At 31.0% G+C, this 24638-nt stretch overlaps 1 protein-coding gene across 3 annotated transcripts in view; it reads right to left on the reverse strand.

The window, feature by feature from the left end:
• The window catches only part of LOC129988011 (putative polypeptide N-acetylgalactosaminyltransferase 9), a 180328-nt gene that overhangs the window by 13071 nt on the left and 142619 nt on the right, over positions 1-24638 (reverse strand). For all 3 annotated transcript variants that reach the window (XM_056096078.1, XM_056096079.1, XM_056096080.1), the window contains 3 exons: positions 21909-22075; positions 20283-20447; positions 1256-1469 (listed from right to left, as the gene is read on the reverse strand). In XM_056096078.1, coding sequence (XP_055952053.1) covers positions 1256-1469; positions 20283-20447; positions 21909-22075 — 546 coding nt within the window. The remainder of the gene's footprint in view (positions 1-1255; positions 1470-20282; positions 20448-21908; positions 22076-24638) is intronic.

Genomic DNA, 24638 nt, shown 5'->3' on the forward strand with positions numbered 1-24638 from the left:
ATATTCGTACTCTTTCCCAGATTCTCATTGGTTGCGTTTTTCAGAGAAATTGTTTAAAAACATAGGAATGGCCATTAATATACGAGATTACAGGTTAAAATAATTTTTTTAGCAACATTTGACATCCATTTCTTCGAATGATAACAAACAGTTATTCAAGGGAAGTTTTTTTTTTTTAATTGAATGAATGTTTATGAAAGTAATTGTTGGAGTTACTGCTAAACATTTACAATGACCTTCTGAAAAGAGATGGATTGCCATTGCATGACTTTCCGCAATCGCAATATGAAGAACGGAGCAAAATTACCTCATAATTGTGAAATTTTAATTTCCTTCAAAGATTTTCATTTCTGTTTTTAAAGAAATTTGGAAAAAATTTCGAGATTTAATATTGATATTTACACAACAACTTATTTCCCGAATGGATTGTCAAGCTGTAGTGGCGATTTAAACATTTTGCTGCCTTAAACAATTAAGTTTCGAGGCTCTTCTTTTAATCCCGTTGTTATCAGATTTCAACATATTTTTAAAATTTGAAAAAGAACATATTAATGATTTATTCCGTTGTTCTGTAACTGTCTATATATCCAAACAGTTAATATAGATTTCCCTTCGATGAATTTTGTTCAAATTTTTACAGATATCTACAGATTTTGTGTTAAGATCAGATAATCGAATTTCCTTGCTCCAATTCAATGCTTTTTGGTTCTCGTGTTAACAGACAGACGGACCATCCGATAGATAGAATAATAATTTCAAATATATACCTTTCGGACTTGGGGGAACTCTGAAACACTGAAATTCATTAAAGTTTTGATATCAAATTTTCTGACGATAACGTTTTTTCTTAACAAACTTTGTATGCAAGAAAGTACAAATGGTTAAGATCAGCATATTTAAAATAACATTTTTTTTGCAGCTATAAAATTCGAACTTCCACCTCATAAATAATACTTGAGTTCCATTTGTTTTTGGAATTTATTTGAAATTTAAAGCATATTTTTCTCCATGTCCTGATTATAATCAAATTTCACGGCCATTACACGAAATTCGATTTCAGAGATATAACTATCAATTACGATAAAACGGCCAAGAACCTTAAGCCAGCTATATCTAATACCAGAAATCAATGGATTTAAAAATAGCGATACCGTAAAAGTTCGCAGAAATCTTCCGAGATCTGCATAAAAAAATGAATATCAAAATCATACCCAAGGGCAAGTCAAACTTGATAAAATTATCATATTGCACTTACTGCACAGGCAGCCAAGTGTGCTTTCGTCGTTTATTTTCTCGATCGGGAACAGGATGCCAATTGAACTGAAGATTCCAGTCGAACCCACCGACATTTAGTCCCCTTGAGTCCCGGTAGTGGTACTGGAAGGTGTCGTCGCTGATGACATCAATAACGGGGCACACCACATTGGTGGGGTCTTGATAGATGCGATGAAGAAGGGGTTCCAGCCAACCTGTGTGAAAAAATTTGTTACATACAGTCGTACATAAATATAACAAGTGAAAGGAATTTAATTAAAAAAGATGTTAAAAACACACTTTTGTTAGTATTTAAAACAGCATTTTTTTATTTTAATTATTTTCTACGTATGTTGAGTCTTATTGTTTTTCTAAGCCCCAATTAAGTAATATTACTAGTAAAGAATCAAAATTTAATGAATGATTAATTGGTAATTGAGAATACATAAGTGCGTAAAATTTCAGAATTCTAGTACATCAAGAAGTGAATGGCAAATCGATTACAGTGATGGATTTTCATCTAGGCAGATGCCTAATGCCTAAAATCTGAAGATCGGCAAAGGCAGATTAAAAAATGTATTATTAGTCTAGTAACCAACTAAATAAATTATATAAATATATAATGTCTCTCAATTATACTTAAAAAACTGGCATAAAAGCACTAAAGTTTGTCGCCAAAACACCATAGTTAAGGAAAAGCCGTCGTATGCGCAGATATAAAAGAATCAATGACGGATTTCTGTCTAGGCTGCTAGTTTGCCTAGGGCCGCCGATATAGAGAATAGAAAGGAGGAGGAGCAGGGAGATAGGTTAAAAATGCTAGTAACTTAGTTAAAAAAATAAATATATCTATAAAAATTATAAATTCTATGAGTTATAAAATATTGGAATAATATTAAAACTTTAAATATAATTCGCCAGGTTCTTATCTGTTTGATTATATCTACACAGTCATTACATTATTTATAAAAAATGTATCTTAAATGTAATTATGATTAATCGTGAATGCTATGGTAGTCATGAGTCAAAGTAAATAAATAATGAGAGGGAGTGTCTCCACGTAACTTGCTCGCATGCTATCCAATTAAGATATTATCTTCCTTCTTCCACAGCATAAAATTTTGGATCTTGGGTAAATTGCATGGTGAACGGTGGCAACGAAACATAGATCTTTGGTGCGAATCTAGTACTTGTATTGAATCGATTGTTAGAATATGCATTTTGGATGTCTTTTTTTGCTGGCCGATTGACACCAAAATTCAGACTTAAAACGACAGTTGTAGTCACAATATAACATACAAAATTTTATTGATTTAAGTCATTGTTTTCATGAGTTTTTACGTTTGCATACATACGAAAGTACAGACCGATAGACGGTCAATCAATTGATGAATTTGTTTCAAAACTTTGTAAGAATCTATGTTTTAGATACTAAATTTGTATGCAAAATTTTATTTACATAGCTCTTTGCGTTTAATAGTTGTCAAGGTTACTTCTACTGGAACAACGAAAAGGACAGACTTCCTATAAATGGATTTCGTTCAAAATTTGATAGTCTACAAATGTGGTCGTAATGACATATACCAAATTTCAGCCGTCTAGTTCAAGGCATTTTTTGAGCAACACATTTAATAAGCAGAAAGACCGACTATCTGGCTAAGATATAATACCAAAAATGTATTTTTTGACTCAGAGATCTAAAACGTGAAAATTCTTCACAATCTCGTATTCGAATTTTTTTTTAACGATTGCAGTACTTCCTCTATATTTCATTTACGAGAAGCTAAAAACTAAATATTTTTACAAAATTCGTAAAATAAAAAAAAAAAAACCTTAAAAATAAGTCTTTAATGTATTCGTTTACTTTAAAAAAAATGTGTTGAAATGTCAAGTTAAATCGAACAATTTATTATAAGAAGATCTTCATAATCCATTGCCTATGGAAGCAAAATGACTACATACGCCTCCGAATACAATCATGGATGACAACAGTGTTACCAGACAGGGGGGAAAAATTACATATAAATGATAAGCAAATGGCTTGACAATAGCTCCGTCACAAAACTAATTATATCGAAATAAATAAATCGGTTTTTGAATAAAATTACGTTCCAATATTAATGACCGCATAAAGTTTCCAAATAAGCAATCCGTATCTTTTTCTCCAAACATCAAAAAAAAAAAAAAAAAAAAAAAAACCGAAAGCCACATTTGATTTATAGTTATAAATCCAATTTTCAAAACAATAAAGTCATTAGCGTCGAGGCATGAAAACTCATACGAACCTCAGCCACCCAAAGTGGGCACACACACCGCGCGCGTAGAACTGAATTTATGATCCAAATGTACAAGTGTAATGGTCACCTATTCAAATAAAAATTACTAATAATGCGTTTTCGAATGAGAATGGATGATGGCAAATGGACAGCGCAGGCGATGCCGTTGTGTCAGAGAGATATAACTCACGACGACTCCCATTCATTTTTAATCTCCCGCTTTTTAGTCCTTTTTAAAGGCAATTAGAATCGGAACAATTCGCAGTTACGCTTCGGAAGTTATTCGAACGCGTTAATCATTTCGGTAACGCCCTCCAGACAGGGTTGCCAGGGCCTGGAGCTGCGAAGGAAAACAGCTGACTTTTTAAGTTCGCCCTCAACTGTAGGATTTTCCAGGAGAAGGTTTCTTTAATTGATGGTCGTGCCTTAGTTGGGGGTGCTTAGAAAAATTTTAAGGAGGAAATTCAAAGGGTGAAATTTCCTTTATTCTAAATTCTTAAAAGGCTGTAACCAAAAAGAATTTAAAAAAATGTTTTGAATTAAATGATTTCAGTAAAATTAGCTTTTTAAAAGCTATTTAAAATTAATTTTCTTTTGTAGTTGTATAATCACAGTAAATTTTTTTCTGGTATAAACACAGGGGTGAAATATCTTTGAGAAAGTGTCGTAATATTTTAAAAAAAAAATCTTAAACAATGTTCTTAAAAACAATGCAAACCTAAGGAGTATAAAGTAGCTTCCGAACTCGTTTAACCCATTAGATCTATTGGGTTAAATATAGTTTAATCATATTAGGGACATCTGGAAGGACGAAATTTGCTATACAAAATTCCATCCATCCCATATTTATACCAAAGTTGCTGATTTCTATCAAATTTTGAGCAAACTCCGCTCAGAGGTAGTCTGCCTGTCTGTCCGGTTGTTCGAATATGAATTAAGAAGATAATAACAAAACGGAAAGGACTAGACATTTAAAATTCGTTACATTGTGTTAACATAGTTCGTTACATAGCTATAGAATTTTGAGCAAAATTCGATTCTAAAGGTTTTGCCATCTGTCTGTCCATTTAGAAATACGTAAACGCGCTAATTTAAAAATGTAAAGGCTTAAATATATCTAATTTGGTATGTGATTTTATGACTACAAGTGCAGTTTTGTGTACAAAGATTTGTTTCAATCGGTTGAAGAAAACGCATCCAAAATACAAATTCGCTTTCGGAATATTGTTAACTAGGATTAAGGGCAAAAAACTTGATCATACGCCCGATTCAGTAAAAATGCTAAATTCATGCTAAAGGTTAATATTTCATATATATTGTACGCCTCTATCCGAGACATTCTCTGGGTTAACACCTTTATTAGAGAGTATGCGAGAAAGTTTTAGGGAGACTACACCCGCTAATTTAAAATAAACAGATAACTAACTGTTCACATATAAGATTCTCCAAAGGGATAGAATTCAAATGCTTCAAGATACAATATCGGTATCACTACAGCACTTTCGCTAGTCTAACTTCAAGGAAACAAAAACAACATTATGACATCTTAAACAAATATGACAATCAAATCATGTCGTATATTAAATAAATATTAACAACTACCCCACAGTGGCAGAAAAAAAAAAGCGCCACTCAGTAGCAGAACATTCGAATCACGTCTCTCTGGAACTATTTAGTTCTGGATGAAGAATGACGACATTTCGTTTTTTCAGGTATTTTTTTTACCACTCCTCCTAATAGAACAATGAGGATAAAAGCTCCTACGCTACAAGCACAACACCCGGGTATCATTAAATAAATAATTTCCCAACTTAATACAAGCGGCGGAGCAACGAGCCACGATATTGGGGCCGCTTCTTGTGACTGATGTGCCGCAATCACATCGTCTGCCTCATTTCCTTTTTCTGCCAGAACACAATTGGGACACGGGCCGCTGGCTTCTCATTTCTTCAATTAGCGAATTTCATTAACAGCATCACTGCGCTTTTTGGCTTTTTTTTTTTTTATTTAGTTGGCGAGCGAGAAGATACCTCTTGATTTGAGCATTTTAAGGACCTGTTGTGTATTATTAGGTTTACTGGAATGGGAAGTGGCAGTTTAGAAAAGAGACATGCTGGAAAAGTATGTATGCGATAAAGTATGTGATTTGATTAGTCGGAATTAATACTTTCCTTTCCTTATAATGTATTCTTCAGCTCCAGTGCAACAAAAGAAAAAAAATTCCATCTTCGAGACGTTTAATTTTTTTTTCTTGTCTTATTTTTTTTTAACAAACGTTGTATTCAGGCCAAATGATCAGTGATCATGACATGGAATGGTAAATGGTAAATTCTCAATTATCTGCGGGTGGTTTGACACCGATTGGTAATGCGCAGAATTATAATTTATTAATATGAAATAAACATTTTGAATACTTTTTCTTTATAATGGATGGTGCTGTAATTACAAACAAGATTTAATAAATGGTAGATTTTTGTATTCACAAATCTGTTGGTTTATTTTACATTAAATTCCACCGGGGGCATCTCAGAAATGAGGACGAGAAACTTGCGGTATGGTAGTTGGTTCTCGCCACCCTGGTGGATACATAAATGGTGGGGGTTGGCTACCTCCTATCGATGACGGACATACTTCCCAACGGAAGGGTTGTACTGTGGCCGGTGATAGTCCTTAGGATTCATAGTTCCCAACAGTGTTGCTGTCGCGGCGGTCCGGTCATTCATTTTTTTCGTGTGTCTCAGGGCGGATAATCAATTTATAATTATTTTACATAAAAAATTAATTCGTATTTTTTGTGTGTGTAAAAAGTTCTCTTTTTTTTGCGATTGATGCTTTTTATCAACGTTTGCCGCAATAAATAAATAAAATGAGGACTTGGACAGGTTAATCAACAATTTACTGTATATTAGAAATGAAGTACCCTCGCTCAGAGAAATCCAGAGAAAAATATGTGCTCATAACAACATCGAATTCAATGGCTCAAAATGTCGAGAAACGAAACGAAAAACGAAAGGAAGTGTCCACCCCTTTATTTTTTGTATTATATATATTCAAAATTACGACATGTTTTTCTATTTATGAAAATTTGGGCGCAATAGGTCAAAAGAAAGAGGTCCAAACTAAGATATTTCTGCACTATAATATGAAATTAAATACAAATTACTGAACTGTGTGTTAATTCTATCCTACCAACAAGATAATCTAACTCATAATCTAAAAATACCAGTACCTTTCAGGAGAAAACTTTAAATCCGAAACTTCAGAGATTAAGCGAAGGAAAGAATATAAAGGAGATTTGAACCTTTAATCTTGGTCTACCCCACGAGAATCCGCCTACCCGAAAGGGTGTAAAACCTTGAAGATCCAGAGGAAGAAGAACATTATTTATCAAAAGGTTTAGGATCATCGTCAGAATATGAGCAATAATGAATCAGAATATGAGTATATACTATAAAACGTTTGACTAAAATAAATTAATTAATAAATAAGCCTAGTCTGGAGTGAAGAGATATAAATCAAAATTTAAATAAATTATAGAATGAAAACAAACACAACGCTCAAAGAACAGAAGATATAGTATACTGATCAGCAATATTAAACAACTGATTAGTATTTAAAATACAATAAATTTAACTAAAAATACAAAGAGAAAATGTAAAACTAACAGAAAATGAACAGTTAACTTGAAATCCCTAATATGGCAAGGTAGCAAACAAAAATACTCCACTAGAAAAATGAATTAAGAACCTAAACAGAATAATGTACAAAATTTTTAAACAAACTACGTTCTTCGCACTAGCAAAACAGCATCAGTTAAAACAAGACCACAAACAACTCAGAGCACAGATTCATAACCTTATTCTCTTTTAAATTTCATATAACACATAAGTTAACAATAAGAAATACATTCAATTAACTGAAAAACTCACTTATCCGGTACCGGTGCGAGAGAGTTGTTGTTGCCCAATAAGAGTTTAGTGATATTAACCTTAGATTTTGAAACACAAAGGGTATATTGGGATGGACTTCGTAATTTTGAACCATGGGTAGATGACGATAATGAAATTTGAATTGGCATTTCCCTCGAGAAGAACTTTCAAGCTGGATTCTTTTGAGGGTAGAGAGGAGGTATTAGTTTAATTACATTTATATTTCATCTCGTAGCAATGTGTTGGTTATTATGAAGGTATTTCAATTCTGAACCATTGTCAGATGATGAGGACGAAACCTTTGTCGTCACTTTCTCTTTAATTTCCTATTCCTACCAATGGGAGGACATTTGACCTCGACGGATTTAAAGTACATTACACTCACATGCCGTTTTCTGGGGAAATCGGGTTTCGTACCAAGAATCCTGCGATTGCGAAACAGGAATCGCCTCAAAAAATTCACTGTGGCTCTTTTGAAGAGAAAAGAAAAGTTAGAAAGTAGAAAAGAAAAGTTAGAAAGTGAAAAAGACGAGCTAATTACTAATTTTAGTTATACCGATTTTTAGATTTTTTGAAATAATTGATAAAGATTGCGCAGGCATGCAGCTCCAATAAACAAGTTTCCACTGCAAATGGAAAAAACAGCAAGAATACAGACGCAAAAAACTGCATAGGGAATCCACCCAGACATATTTATTATTCCATTGAAAAAGATGAGCTGAAAGGATATGCAACATTCTCCTCTAGTCCTTCAGGTGAAAATAGGGTGGCAACATTTCATTCCTCATACTGAAAGAATTTCATGAATGCGAAATTTGTTGGCTCTTCTCTTGAGGTTAAAAGAAGAATAAATTTCTCCTTCAAGCAGTACAAATGTCTAAGATCAAGTATTTTAAAAATTTTCAACGCCTGAAAGTAGTTCTCAGCAACCCTCTTTTATCTGGATTCAAACACAAAGATTAGAATAATAAAGTATTAAATACTGATTAATGAAAAAGGTATGCAGTTTCAATTATTCAACAAATTTTAGAGGATATTAACAGAACATTAAGGAATAAGGCGTTAGGATTAAAATGGTAAGACCTCCCCGATCAACTAGGGACATAAATTTTTGACATCTTGCCTAGTTTGAAAGATGCCCTAGATTATATTAAATTTCAAATAGACACGCGGGATTCTCCAACATTTCAACGTTATATTCCAAACTACCCCTTTTTATAATTACGAATATATAGTTTACACTAGTAAAATTAACTAGATTTTAAAAAAATAATAAATAAAAAGAATTACTATTTCAAAAAGAAAAGATCGCTCCGTGATACATATCTCTACTTTTCAAATTTTGTATGCTGCAAGTTTGGAAGCTCAGTCAAACAGTCATATAGACCTTTTGGCTGTGTAGAACACAGATAAATATACACACACATTTCCTCTTTATTATTCGTAGAGATTTCTTTACTTCTTCTTCCTGTACTTGTTTGAAAATACTTTAATAATTAATTATTCATTTCAAATCTTTTAAAAATATTCCGGATTTTATCCATCAAAGATGATTGTCTTAAAATATTTAAATTAATTTTAGGATTTTTTTTAAATTTGTGGTTAATATTTCATTTGGTACATGTATTCCATTTTTCCCATTAATTTCGTATCGCGGGCAATTTTTCGAAGTCGAAAAGTTAGGACGCCTTAAAAGAATTTTAATTTAAATTCGGTTTTTCTAATATTCGACGAGAAACTTAATTTGCAGCAGTCACGCATCACGTACTTTATCATAATTAATATGGCTTTTAATTAATGGGAAAAGCAATCTCAAGAGATTTCCACTAACTCATTTCTATGTTTTAAATGAACTGTGGAATATTTCGTAACATTTTGCAACTGCATCAATAAATAACAAGAGGATGCATACATGTTTCATATATCGACGAACATCATTTTCTTCCGTCATGTCGAATAATAAGGCTCATTTAAATAAGAATGTTTCGAAAACATAATTTCGTAACAGAAACAAAAGAAAAAAATATATTGCCGCAGATGTTTTAATCATGTATCGGCTTCCAGGAGTAAAAAAAATACACGAAGAAAAATAAATCAAGGACAAAGACGAATTTCATATACACCACCTGAATAACCCGTATATATACTATGAATTGTCCGTTTTTGTTTTGTTTTTATTATTTTTTTTTAAATCTTGGATATCATCTGACTAAATAATTATAATCGATTGTTTTAAATAGAAAAAATTCGGCATTTCAAATTTCTCCGTACAAGAATTGAATAAATTTTTAAAAAGAGAAAAAATAAATTTAAATAAAAAATAAATATATATCAAAATACTCTTTTATTAATGTATTAAATAAAACTAAGAATTTTTTTAAATTAAAAATATGATCAAAACAATGGAGGTCAAAGGCAATCGTAAGTGTGTGGGACGAGTTGAAAGATGTATTTTATGTAAACTGGAATTTTAACCGCCTTTTCCTTTTTAATGCACTAACTGGTATATATACTATAATGATAGGAATTAAATTACTTCCATATAAAATATTTTTAATGTAAAAATTACTTTTGTATAAAATATTTTAACATTTAAAACGATTTTAATTAAAATGTGAATATCAATTGAATCAGACGATTTTTAAAAAATCCACTGACAGCTATTTTAATTAAATCAGACGATTTTTAAAAAATCCACCGACAGCTATTTTAATTGAATCAGACGATTTTTAAAAAATCCACTGACAGCTATTTTAATTGAATCAGACGATTTTTAAAAAATCCACTGACAGCTATTTTATTCCAAATATTAATATGTAATAACTAATATTGATATTTGCAATATAAGTATTCGAATTTTATCACAAAACTAATGAATAAGAATACTGAAGATCAAGTATAAGAAAGATTTTGATGAATGATTTGAGACAATTAAACAGATAATTTTTCATTAATGTAAAACAAGAAAATAAAACCAAATCAATAGTTTTTCCAGATATAAATTGTAAATCGCCTGCATTTAAACTTTTCAATTAATGTTCTTAATTATAAAGATAATAAAGGATGTTATTCAAAAATATTTTTAAAATAAAATTAAAATAGAAAAAAAAAAAAAAACCAAGAATAGCTTAAAGTCTCAACGTTGTCAGGCAATCGAATATTTAGAAATTTCCTTATATGAAAATAATTTGCATTTATTCATTTATTTGTTAAATTGAAAAAATGGTGAAAGTTGAAGTAACAACTACATAAAAGTAAAATTGGTATAATTTGAAAGATAAAATTTTGAATTTTAAGATAATGTAAAAAAATATTTCTAGTGGAACAATTTATATTGTAGTTACTGCACAGAAACGGCAAAATTCTTCTTTATTTTTGATTGAATGTTTTATTAAGTTTTGTGCTTTGGAAAGTTGATAATATTCGTTCTCCTGCCATAAATAATCAACGTACAAAGTTAGTGAAATTGAGGAGAATATACATAAATATATATAATAGCCTTATTCGTATTATGATTTATTTATATTATTAAGATTTGTGATTTTTAAAAAGCATTTTGGGATTTTTATGATACTTAATGTGGCTTAATTTTACTAAATGTTTTCAGCGACTCACCACTTTTTCACTTCCATGTTTTAAAAATTAATTATAAATTTTTATAATATATCCATTTTTTTACTTCAATATTTTAATAATTATATTACGTTGCAAAACATTAGTAAAAGCATGTTTTAAAATGATTACATTTTTTTCGAAGAATTAAAAGTCTACGAATGAATTCAGAAACTTTAAAAGTCATTCATATATGAGATGAGATGGCACAAATTATGAACAAAAAGAATTCAGGAAAACAATTAGAATTTTCCATTAAAAACTGATCAAAACTTCGAATTAAAATAAATTCGACTAAGTATGATAGTTTAATAATATATTAATAGAAAATTCAAATCGGTTCAGAAAAATTCAAAGTATTGGCGAATTCGAACTAAAAACCGAATTACCAAACTTCCACTATAGTCAAATTATTCACAACTGTGCTCAAATAAACTGAAATAAGTGCAAAAGCGGAAAAAAAAATTTCAAATTTCGTGAAAAGAACAAAAAAAGTGCGATTCGAATCAGCCTACATTCAGACAGAAAGCTATATTTACGTCTCCTATGGAGACAATAAAAGAGTATTTATAGTTCTTTTGTAGAAAAAGAATTTCCCGGAAATGCTCCAAAAACTAAAATTCAAGCATTTTGCGCCAGGAAATTTTTTCGCGTTGCTGATATTTCAGTGCAGACTTAAAAAAAAAGCATTATATCCAAACATTTAGATTTCCAAAAAACTTCAAATATTTTTTGTAGTTTGGGAGATAGAAACGAACAATTTCTTACCAATAACTTCGTTTACATGATTTTGAATTTGATTTTTTTTTAAAACGAGTATTTGCCCATTTTATTCCTAGAAAATCCCAGAAAATAAAATATATGGAGAAGCATGCAAAATAAATTTAGTTTTATACTTGATTTTTTTTTAGTTGAGTGTATTCTATCAAGTATTTAAATAACAAATTTCTAAAAATTTTCAGTTAACTGTCAGTTTATTATGTTTAAAAATTTGAAGTTACAAAAATTTTAATATTCATATTGTTGGCCTAGAAATGATATACTAGGCCGATTAAAATTCATGGATCCAGAATGCCAGTTTGATAACAATCGAATGTAAAATCACGATTTCTGCATTAGTTGCGCTGAATTGTTAAACTGAATAAATTTTAAGAACATGATTAAAAATTTTTTACAGTATTATATTGAATGACTTTTTTGTAACCAGGAAAATATTTTATGACCATCTTGTAAAATTAGTGGTTGCAAAAATGAAACCGTCCACTCCTTTTTCTGCTTTTTCGATCAGGAAAAAAAATAATAAATGGAAAAAAAAATGAAGAATGTTGGAGATATTTAGCAGTAACACAATGATTATTTGTAATGTTATTTATACACTAAAAATACAAAGTCCAACTATTCTTTCAGTTAGTTTCGTTTACTTTTATAAAATTATACAATAGAGCCGCATTAAAAAAAAATTTTGTTTACCGGAAACGTACCATATAAGAAAAATGAGTAAGAATTTAAAGAACAGTATTATTTAAACGTCTGTTAAGCAGAAATAAGTAGAGAAAACTATTTCTATATTTAAAAAAAAGGAACACGGTTCTTATAATTAATTTGTAATGTGTTAACTTGGAGCCATTCAATAATTATTGAAAATACCTCAAAATTCTAAATCGTGCTAAATCGGACATCCGAATCTTCTTGCCATATTCAGAATCCCTTTCTGTAAATTTTTATATCATTTTAACAAGTGGCATTTCATTCATAAGGTAGTTTCAATTTACACAAGGTCAATATGCATAATGTATTTTAAGTGGAATCCAGCGTGAACTAGAATTGTAAATCTGCTGTATCTTATCAAAGCAAAGTATCGTTAGCAAAGAATGAAAGTTTAAAACTTTATCTAAATATGATCAGTGTATGATTTTAAAAGAATAAAATACATGCTACTTTTATTTTTTTTTATACCAAACATATAAACAGTTTCAAATATCAAATTATTCAAACTTATGAAAGGCTACGTTTCTATTTTAAGATAATGAATTTCAAAATTGAGCCGATTAAGATCCAATAATTTTTGTCCGCCCATCACATGCGATCTCATATCAAGAAAAATAAATATTTTAGACATGAATGCACACCACGAATTCCATTTCAGCTGTTCCACACGCTCGCGCAAATAAAACATACCTTATGATCGTTTAAGATTGCCTAAATCGATGTGCGATTACAGCTTATCAGAGGAAGCTCCACTAACAACTGATTTTGAATGAAAAAATCTTTTTTTAAGTATCCAAAACTGTATTTCGACAGCAAAAGACCTGCTTAAATATGGATGTTTTATAAACTTATGGGATTTAATTTGATATTCTTTATGGAACACAGAAAAATTACAATGCAGGGCTCCTTAAATCTTTTTCAATAATGCCATCGATTTTTGTCAATTTTATTATTGTCTGAGAGATCACAAAAATCTATGTTTAAGGATATGCCATTAAGGATGAATGTTTGTTTTTAATACAAATCTCAATTTTTGTCGAAATTTTGCATATATGCCCTTCAAAACATGAGAAAGGTCATTGTTAATTTATTAATGCCTATAAGTTTATTAAAATATAAATTAACTGCACAACAAGCAAGTTTTTGGTACTTATTAGCTGCATCTTTCGAAAATATAATATCATAAAATTTATTTTTATATTATTGTAAAACCTAGAAAATTGCTTTAAATGATATCAATTTCATTTAGCGCAATTTTGTTTTCTAATTTTAATAACATTCTTTGAAAGTTAGTCCAACACACAATCAGCAACAATTTTTCTATTGTTACGATAAAATTCAAACTAATTTTATTGTATCATCAAACAATTCTTTCGCGTTCTTTTATCAGCGTCAAAATAGAGGTTAAAAGAATCGATCTCTTCGCAAATTAACTTCGAAGTATGCATTTAATTCTTACTTTTCAATGTTCAATGAAACTTTAAATAGAATGCATTTCATACAAATAGTTTAACAGCCAAGAAAAGCAAAAATATGAGCGACTAAATTGCTTGCTAAACACGACTAGTTTGTAAATAAAAGTAAGAAATAATTGGTAAATAGATAATGAAAGAATAAAATGATAATAAATGAAACAGTTTTGTCAAATAGTAATGGAAACAACTATAACTAGTTTTTTGACAATCTACCTTTCTGAAATTTAACTGAGAAGTAGACCAAAAGTAGGAGTTTTATAAATTTTGGTTACATATAAACTTTTAATAATCCTCATCCTCCCCTTACACTTTAGTAAAAAGCAAAATATTAGCACGATATTGAAAAGAAACCAGAGCATCTACTCCATAAACTGGCAGACATGATGGGTGGATCTATCTTGCCTTAGATAATTTTTCTGGCCTCATCTGACAGCTTCGGTGAACAATGTCCCATGGGTGGTACTAAACATACTGTCTAGTCATCCTAAAGATGGCAAAATTACGTTGGCCAGAGGGTTGACTGTCAATCAATTGGACCTATTGCTCCCATTAGGGTACCACACTATGAAGGCCCCATAAAGAGTGTAGTTGAAATTAATGAAATTAAAATCAATTATCAATTCAATTTCAAAACACTTTTTTAAGTTTTTATTAAAAAAAGTTAGTCCGTTTATTATTAGTTTTTTTTTAAATTTACAAATAGAAGGTTTTATAGTCGTGAGATTTTTTATGAATTTCCCCATGTCAGTCCACCCTGTGTTAAAAAAACAAAAACACAAAAAAAAAACACACAAAAAAAACACTTTTCCGTCTATGTGTGTCTATATGTGAGCATAATTACTCAAAATATTAGGTAAACGAACATTAGTTGTGGTCTTAACACAATAAAGAAGACCACCAAATTTGTGTAGATTTCCCATCAAATTTTGGAAAAAAATCTATTCATGGAAAATTTGTCAATCTTTTCTAGTACATAATAAAAACTTGACAAAAAAAAATAAAACGGCTAGATAAATTTGATATATAATTTGCTATTTCACGCGTAGATCTGCACGAAGTTTTCAAACATATCAAATAAAAGGTCAACTGCCTGTTTATTTTTATATTCAAAGATACTGAAATATGAGAATCTGGAAACACAACGACTGAAATAAATGAAATTTGTTACGAGATTTTAATGCTGAAATTGCCGCTTCATGTCAAATTTTGGTTTCAACTGGTCGAAAAGAAGGCGTCCAAAATATATATTCGGCTTTCTGCACTTATTATAAAGCATATAAAGCTGCACTATATTATAAAGCATAAAACACTCATGTATGGGTTATGTCATTCTTCAAGAATACCGGAAAGAGAAATCGTATTGTCACTCTTTCCAAATTGCTCCAAACTACAGCCCGAGGTTAGTAAAAAATATGAGTACATATAGAGTTTAATGATGTCTTCCAAAATTCATAATTTTCATATGGAATGGAGGTCATTATGACGGTCGTAACACGCGCTTTTATTTTTCACCTTACTAGCTTTAACTCTATCAAGAATATTAAGCTGTAACATTAGAACACAAATAGAAATCTCGTTTGTGCAGTCTAAAGACGCGTGTAATCGGTTTCACGCTCGTTTCCTAATGTGCTAGATATTTGAAATTTTATACACTTGTCTACTCGTGATGACAATACATACAGTAGACTCCCGATTATCCGCGGGCGGGTTATCCGCGCCTGCCGCACAAATTTTTTTTTTTTTTGACTGATTTCTTTAAAAAGGTGCAGTTTTACAGTAATGCTTTTGTAATTACATAATACATTACAGTATTAAAACAGTACATATGTATTAATTTTTCTGTGTATCCTCGACGCTTCTCATAAGTATAAAACACTTTTCTGTTTTCATTAACAAAATGCATATTAGGTTAGTTTTGAGGGATATACTAAAATATTAAGCGTTAGTTAAACATTTCCTGCTGTTTATTTTACGTGTTATTGTACATAAAACGATTTTTCAAAGTTGGAATGACTGTTTTCTCTTTTGCTATACCCGTTTTTAGCTTTTTTCGGATTACCCGCGACTTTTTTTATGATGCGGCCGCGCCACCCAATTCCACGGATAATCGGGAGTGTACTGTAATTGGAATTTTTTTAAATATCTATTTATCTATTTATCGTTTAATTAAATTACGAACAAATTTATTCTATTACAATGAGCGAATAAAATTATTCTTTTTCAATAGAATAATTCTGTGTGAAAAACAATAGATCTCAAAATTAAATAGTGGTAAATACTTTTAAAAAATAATGCTGTATAATATACCAAAAGAACATGTATTTTAAAAAACTGTTTATAATAATTTTTTTCTCTCAAACTATTCTAGAAATATCTTTCTCTCTTAAAAATCAATATATCTGAAAGAAACTTTCTTACAGACTTTTAATCTTTCCAAAAGAGTACATACATAAAAACGATCCGATAGTTTATTTTTGAAAGGAATCAAATAAGATTTTCAGTGCATCTCGTATAAAATCTATTCCATGCGAAATACAAATATTTACCATCCCAGAAACCTGTCGAAAACGTATTGTAAATCAGAATGCAAACAGTTTTCTGTCGTAACATTTTATCAATGCATGTAGAAATTTTTGGCTGGATGTTTGTTTAGAGAACGATAGGAGAATAAGAAGATACGAGTATTTTCTTCAGGAAAATTTATATAAATCCATACACGTTTTCGAAAATTTAATGATTTGCACATGTTTTAATAAATTAAAATATGTACAATTTATACGCTCATCATTTAATAAAATATCTCCAACTTTTAATTGCTGTGTGTGAACGTCAGCTTAACAATTGGAACAAATACTAATAGGTTTAAAGCTAAACAATATTGAGAAGTAAAGAAAAATGATAAATTATTAATACAATCTATATATTTATAGATATCAAGATCGGAAATTAATATATTTTAGAAACACTTGTCATAAGTATCAGAGGAATATTAAGTTTAGCTTAGTAAGACAAAACCTGCTAGTGAATGAGTAATTTGGTTTAGTTTAATTTAGTTATAATAACGTCCCGTTTTAAAACAACACTATGGCTAATTACGGACGGATCTCGTAATTTTGAATCACGTTCACATGACGAGGAAGGCATCTGAGCTGGCACCCCCTCCCCTCTACTATTTTCCAAACCAAACCAGCGGGAGGACGTTCGATCCTGACGGATTTAATGCGCACTAGACTTACACGACGTTCTTCCGTGGAATCGTGTCCCGAAGATGAAACACTTAGGTTTCGAGCCAAGATCTTACTACCAGACCACCGCGACCGATGAACGTCGTACTTTGGAGTCAAGTCAGCTGATAAGCACGCAACATAAAATGATGCTTCTCTACAAAATTTCTACGCCATATCAAAGGAAAGATGAGCCAGGTACGTACGTGTACAGGAAGATGTTTGGTCAAGTAAGATCTTGATTTGATAGAAAGAGGACGGAATTCTTTGATCACGAAGATGAAATTTCTTGCTATCCATTGTTTAAATTCTAATTATTCTATATACAGAATACAGGGTTATTCATGAATTAGTAAAAAAAATGAACTGTCATTTTAAAAGTAGTGTATAAATGAATACTAATGTTATTTCACTGGAATGGAAGTACAACTTGATTTCATATTTTCTCACTATGTTATTTCTTGAGGGGCATTACAGGAAAAATCTAAGTGTTAATCGATTTCATTTCAAACATATGCCAATTTATGACGAAAACGGTAGCAATACCGACGTCCTGGCCTAGGGGTAGAGCCTCTTCCCCGTGATTTAGGCGTTTCGGGTTCGAGCATTCGTTGTTCTTTTTCCTTGTGTTCTCTCTGTGAGCTGCGTGAATGCGCCCCCCTGTAAAAAGGGGTTGTGCAAGCGAGTGTGTGTGTGTGTGTGTGTGCTATCTTCATTTGAGCCCGAAGTCAGACTTATGCCCACGGGTGCTCAGGGGTCTTTACCCTCAGAAGCTACTGCGCAAAATTTGGCTTAAAATAGTCACACGACAAAAAAACGGTAGCAATGTTAAATTTCAAAAGAAAAAATACTCCTCCCCCTTCATATATATTTAGCTATAAAAAAAGTTGGAATAAGAGCAGTGATATTCGAATTTTGAACCCGCCTTCCCCTAACCAATCACTGGCACTAATACCTCTAAACATCCTCATTAAGTCATTGCATGAAGATCCCACACGACTATATTTGTTGCGATTAAATAAACAAGTAAAACAGGTATGCAACTAATTTACTGGTCTTCCTAGTTTTTTTTAATCTTAACTTTACTGTTATTTAATGCATTTGCCTGTTCACATTTGACTCTTGTTACATAAATCATGAAAATGTTGATTGTGAGAGGCCAAATGACCTGGGACTCGATCATACAGATAAGTGTAAAAGTACTTTGGTGAACTAATGAATTGTTCTGGCTTTATTTATGCATGCTGTTATAGAAGACAAGTCTTTACTCAGTTCTTTTCCTTGAATTTTCAGCACTATTTCTTGATATCTTTGAAATTAGACCTTTCTATAACTGCACTTCGGAATAGATATTGTTGTTGCGTATGCCAAACCCCAAAATGATTATTTAATTTTACTAAAAGTATGTTTGCATCTAGATTCTGTTGCATCTTTATCGTCTGGGGAAAATTCGTGGCAATTAAGTATGGACTTTTCCCTATTTTTGGAAAGACCATCTCTCTCCATCGACAGAAAATTCCTTTTAGTCCTGACATTCTTAAGAGAATGCAATGCAATGCAATTCTCAAGTTAGGTGCATAGAAAAAAACCTTCTAAAATAGAGGCTTTCGAATGCAGAGGATAAAGGGAAAAGAGGAGCAATGCAAAAGCAAATGAACAATATTTTTATAAAAACTAACTGTATGTAACTATACAGTCGAGAATCTAATATCGTTTTATATACTATTTTGGGTTCACTAATGAAAATTGTATCTTAGTTCTTAGTTTCAAGAGCAATTTAATATAACTTGAACTTCACTCCTTCGAACAACAAATTACTTGTACTACAATAATCAGTTTTAGAAGGGAAAAAATGCGCAGTATAATTCTTTCTATATAATAATTTCTTCTACAAACAAAAACATCTTAAAGGAGTACTTTGAAATTATTTGCGCAATTGCGACCAATTATTATTTTCAGATTATGACTCATTGCATACCGCAATGTCCTTCGCGTTATTTACATTAATTATTTCAAGCTCATAAAATATCTAAAATTGATTTGAGGTAGGGTTTACTCTTAGGGTTAGTGCTTTAAACAACCCGATGGTTCTAAACCTCCATACCATTGTTAAAAGAAAATGTTATTGCAATTCAAATATTTGAAAAACATGGAAGTGTCTTTAAAATTGTAAGTTATTGTGCTGCATGGAGGTCAAAATATCATGGAGAATACACACAAAAATCTATCAGCAATTTCGTTTTCACAGAATCATATTATTGCATTATGACGTCAAATTGTCAAGGGGATAGTTGTAAAATAACTTCTTACATTTTTAGGATGCCTTGTGTCGTAAATTTCAGTGTTTTAATTAGCAACATTTTCGCTTTTATCTAGTTTCTCGAAAATTCTTATAAAAATTTTCTTGTGGAAATCACTGACTGTAGATAATTGTTAATCGTTTTAGATATCAGTATTTTGAGCTAACCACGGCATATTACTGATCTGTAGTTATTTCAGAGGGTTTCTAATTCTCAGTTAAGAGTTTTACAGTTGCCCATATGGGTGAGGTATGAGATGAGAGGCTTTAACATGACTTTATATACAAGCAATTAATTCTTTCCAGATAATTTACAATCTAAATTTTTAATGAGAGTCAGCTTTGCTTTTGTACCTTCAAATTAATGTTCGATTTGCTGAATTAAATTTTTTAAATGCAAGATGTCAATACAGAGTTATACCAAAGTGGTTTCGTTGTTCCAAACAATATTTTTTCCGCAGATCACGGAAGAGGTCCGGAATAGAGTGAAAATGAAGTCAAGCTTAGCATTATGTAAAATCAAGTACCAAATATTGAAAAATAGTAAGAACGGCTGCTACGATTCACTCCGTAATTTACTTTCTGCAACTGTTTAAATTTCTCCATTAATTCATTACAAAAAATGTTTTAAAAACTGTATAGAAATGAGATATCAATTCTCAGAAAATTTATTATAAATTAACATTAATTAATCCATTGAAAAAAATATGATTGATAAACTTTACCTTCAGTGCATTCGCAATGCGAATCCAGATAAGTAAGAACGGGACCGGAAGCAACAGATGCTCCGAGGAGTCGGGCTCGAATCAGACCTTCTCGTTTCTGGGCCCTCACGAGTTGCACTTTCGGAAGCTGAGCGATGTAGTTCTCGAGCCTCTGCTTCAAGTGGGCTAAAAATTAAAAAAGACGACAGTTAATACAAATCATCGAACAAAATCATGCAGTTCTAACATATCATTTATATATTTAAAATAATCAGGGACCCCCCCCCTCTCCAAAATAACACCCCCGTTTTCCAGTCCCAACAATTAGTCCTATTTCGTCAATTTTTATTTCATATCAAAGTACTTGAATCTTATATACATAATCAATTATTACTCTCCCCGACCATCTTAAAGATGTGAGAGATATCGCAAAATAAAATTTTTGGCAGAGCCGACAACCTTAATAACTGACTAGTTAGCAAATAGTGTAACACCGATTAGAATGCTTTATGTTTATCTTTCAAGCTCAATTTGAAATAATACTTTCTTTTACTGTGATAATTAGTAGTTTATCAAGGCTGATCGACGTGAATTAGATTAATACTATTAATATGGGTCGCGAACAGAATATAACAGGTGGCGCTCAGTATAAAGGAAATTTGAAATGACACTCATATTTAACCCTATGAACCTGGACTCATTCCAAATCGCCTTGTTCAATAAAGTTCTAACTCAGACGTTTCTGGGTGTAAAGCTGAAATGTAGGGGTGAAAGGTAATTGGTGACCAGTTACTCATATGAAAGGCCCGATTCCCCTCTGTCTCTGAAAAATTGTCCTAGGTTTTGAGGCAATGGGATTCTTATGCTAGCCGGGCTCATAGAGATAAAGATAACACCTGATCATAGATCCAACATATAACATAATAATCATTATACATAATGGCGATAGCGTTAAAATTTGTTAATATAACCACTAATTTTTGAAAAACTGAAATTTATCTGAGATAACTGAGTTATTATCAAGAAAGAAAATGTTTCCATAGAATAAAAATAAGACCATATTTTCAAAATATGTTCTTGGTATTATTTTATTGAAAGTAAATCCTATTTACAATTTAGACTATTTGTTTCAGAATTCTATGATTATCATTTTGGGATAATTTTATTCCTCACGGGGGTGATAAAGAGAGTAAAAGAAGGGCATTTTTTTCTTTTAGTTAATTTTTTCTGATAATGGTTTTTAGTTATTTTTTAATTTTATTATTTTGTTTTAATTTAAAACTTGTGTAATATTTCTATAAATAGCTTTAAAAAATAACCACTATCATAAATCTTTTCCATCTCCATCTTCCATCTCATCCTTGTTTTGGTGAAATAAAGACCAGTTCGCGCATGCCCAAAAGCTAAAGCAGTTTGAGTTTTTGAACGCAGAAAGTTTTGCATTTACAAACAATAAAAATGTTTCCATTATAAATTACGAACTCATTTCTTATAAAATCATTCCTGTTTTAAATTATTTTTAACTAAAACAATATGAATATAAAAATAAATGCAGAATATACACTAAACCGAGAAATACTCAAAATAAAATTTACGAAAAAAAAACAAAACCCATGGACATTAGGGATAATACGAAGTTATTCTTACGCTGATCCGAGTAGTCATCGACAAGAATGATCTCCTTGAGCAGGTGGTCAGGAGATCGCTCCAGAACACTGTGAACTGTTCTCATGAGGACACTCCAGGCCTCGTTGTGGAAGCAGATGATGACACTCGTCGGAGGCAGATTGGACGGATACTTGATATCTCGACATCTGAACAATAATAAAAAAAAAACGTCTTTATTAAAAAAATTTCCTAAGTCATAAAGCGATATGAATCTATTGAAATGCATTCATGTTTAGAATTCATATAAATACATTTCTAGTAAATTAGTTCTTTATTCATTTTTTTCATTAGTCGGCAGGATAGTCAATTTCACTATTAACTTTAAAAATTTCTTGGCTAAGCCCATGACCAGTGAATGATATTCTCACATCAGTAAAGCAGGAAAAGGAAAAAGAAAATGTGCAAAAGTTTTCAAAATTTAAGATCAAAAGAGTATTGGTTGAAATGAAGCAGAACAAGTATTTATTTCAGCCTCATAATATTGTAACTTCATGATGGACTGTTAAAATTATAGAAATTAGACCCTGAGAAGCGAGGGAAACTCCGGACAACCCAGAAGTTTGAATTCAAGTATTAAAATAGCTAATATTAGGATTGTAAATAAATAGAATATATTACATATATGCACTACTTTTCATTTAATATATTAAACTACCATAATTTTACGGGAAATTTATATTATTTCAATGCATCTGGGTATTAATGTCATCAATAGGGTCGTTATCAGGGTAGATTTACTATTCCATTAATCTAAACTTATTTTAATATTTTGTTATTTATTCCTTTTTAATTACTAAATGTAAGTACTAATAAGTTTATAATGTAACAAATCTCAAAAATATCAATGGAGTGCAAGTATTAACAAACACATAGGCTTGGCTTGAAATTTGTTAAATGTTTCACTTTAAACAATTGTGTCTCAGTTAAGATATTAGCATGCTAGAAAGTTTTATACAATTTTTTCATCAAGTCATGCAAATGGAAGATCATGCAAATATGAGGATTTCACTGTAAAATTTCATATGAAATAAAAATTGATAAAATCGGTGCAATGATTGAAGTGAGGAGATTTATTCCGCAGTTTAAATAAACTGGCGAAATTACTCTAGTTGTTAAGCCCAGAAACTATGCTAAAGTTATATTTAAAGTTTTACTAAAACTAGGGGACGGTGGAAGCAGCGGACCATTGATGATGTATCAACAAGTTCTGACATTTCATACGAAAAAAAAGTGTCGAAATCGGATCACGGATTGTGGATGGATGAATATTTCTTAAATTTTTTTATTATTTGAAATGCATAGATTATGCAATATCCGCATATTTAAAAAAAAAAATCAGGAAAAAAAAAAAGACCCAGGCACTCAATCTTGACTTCTAGTTCGATTTTTCGATTTGCCCTCCTCCCCGCTCTTTATGGAAGCTCATGATCCCTACTTAAGTTATCAAAGCTCATTCCATGCCATATATTATCCTACAATTTGCACAAAAATTTCAAAAACATGACTTCATTGAATAATCACTCTGGCGAAAAACCACAATACATTTGTCAAATTACATCCATTACATCGAATTTGAAAATTTTTTTTATTTGCGTAGGTTTTTTTTTACATTTATTAATTACAAAGTTTTATTACATTTGATTCCTAAATTAGCCATAAATGGATTTCGAGAGACATCACCAAATGTTCTTCTTAATTAGGCTTCCTGAGTTTCGAGGCACACCGCGAAATAAAACTTTGGTAGAGCCCTCAGCCTTAATAACTGAACCGATAATGTCATTTTGCAGTCATTGCTAACCAATCAAGAATGCTCTACATTTGCTGCCAAATTTAAAATATTACCCTTTCTTTTTGTTTTGATAAGAAGTAGAATCAGAATTGATTGACATGACTAGAAGAACATTATTAATATAGTGTTTCTGTTTATCTAGGCAAATTTTATGTTTATATTTAAATTTTAAGGGTAGGAAATATACTTTCCACGGAACTAATTAAGGTTATGAAAAAAATTCAATTTAATGGCGATTATTTGCCATAGAAAGATGAAAAGTATGTTGCAATGCACAAGGTTATCTCACCTTCTGCAGACATATAATGGGTCTCCTTTTCTTTTCTTGGGATTTGTGCTACATTTCCTATACCGTCTATAATTCTAAACCAACTCTGGAATATGATTTCTCACATTGGCTAAGCACACATCACCCGGAATTGCCCATTTGTTTGTTTATTAATTAGCAAAACGGCCTTTCCTTTTACTGGAGGAATATCCATCAATTGCTGATGATCTAATGTTATATGGAATGTTAGCTGGTGTAAAATTTTTTTCTTTTGTTTATTTGCCACAATATAAAATTATTTACGATGTAAAGGTAAATAAAAGTTACGATGTCACCATTCTTCAGATCTTCCTATTTGTTTCGTTCTTTTCTTTGATCGAAGCGACCAATCCTCCTATGATATCATACTATACAGCGACAGATTTGGGACAAGGTAATTATCTTTTAGTACGATCGGTTTTAGACCGCTTTACAGATGTCATAATCGTTGGTTAATGTCATGTTGTCAATAAAGTAACAGCCTTATTGTCCATCTACTTTATTGTAACAACGCTTTCACACTTTCCTTAGTAACATTAATTCACTTCTTTGTGATTTGTGGGAATTACTGTTTTCAATGATACAAAAGCTAGGTCAATATGATAGTGGGATT

This window comes from Argiope bruennichi, chromosome 10, assembly GCF_947563725.1.
Source record: "Argiope bruennichi chromosome 10, qqArgBrue1.1, whole genome shotgun sequence".
Lineage (NCBI taxonomy): Eukaryota > Metazoa > Arthropoda > Arachnida > Araneae > Araneidae > Argiope > Argiope bruennichi.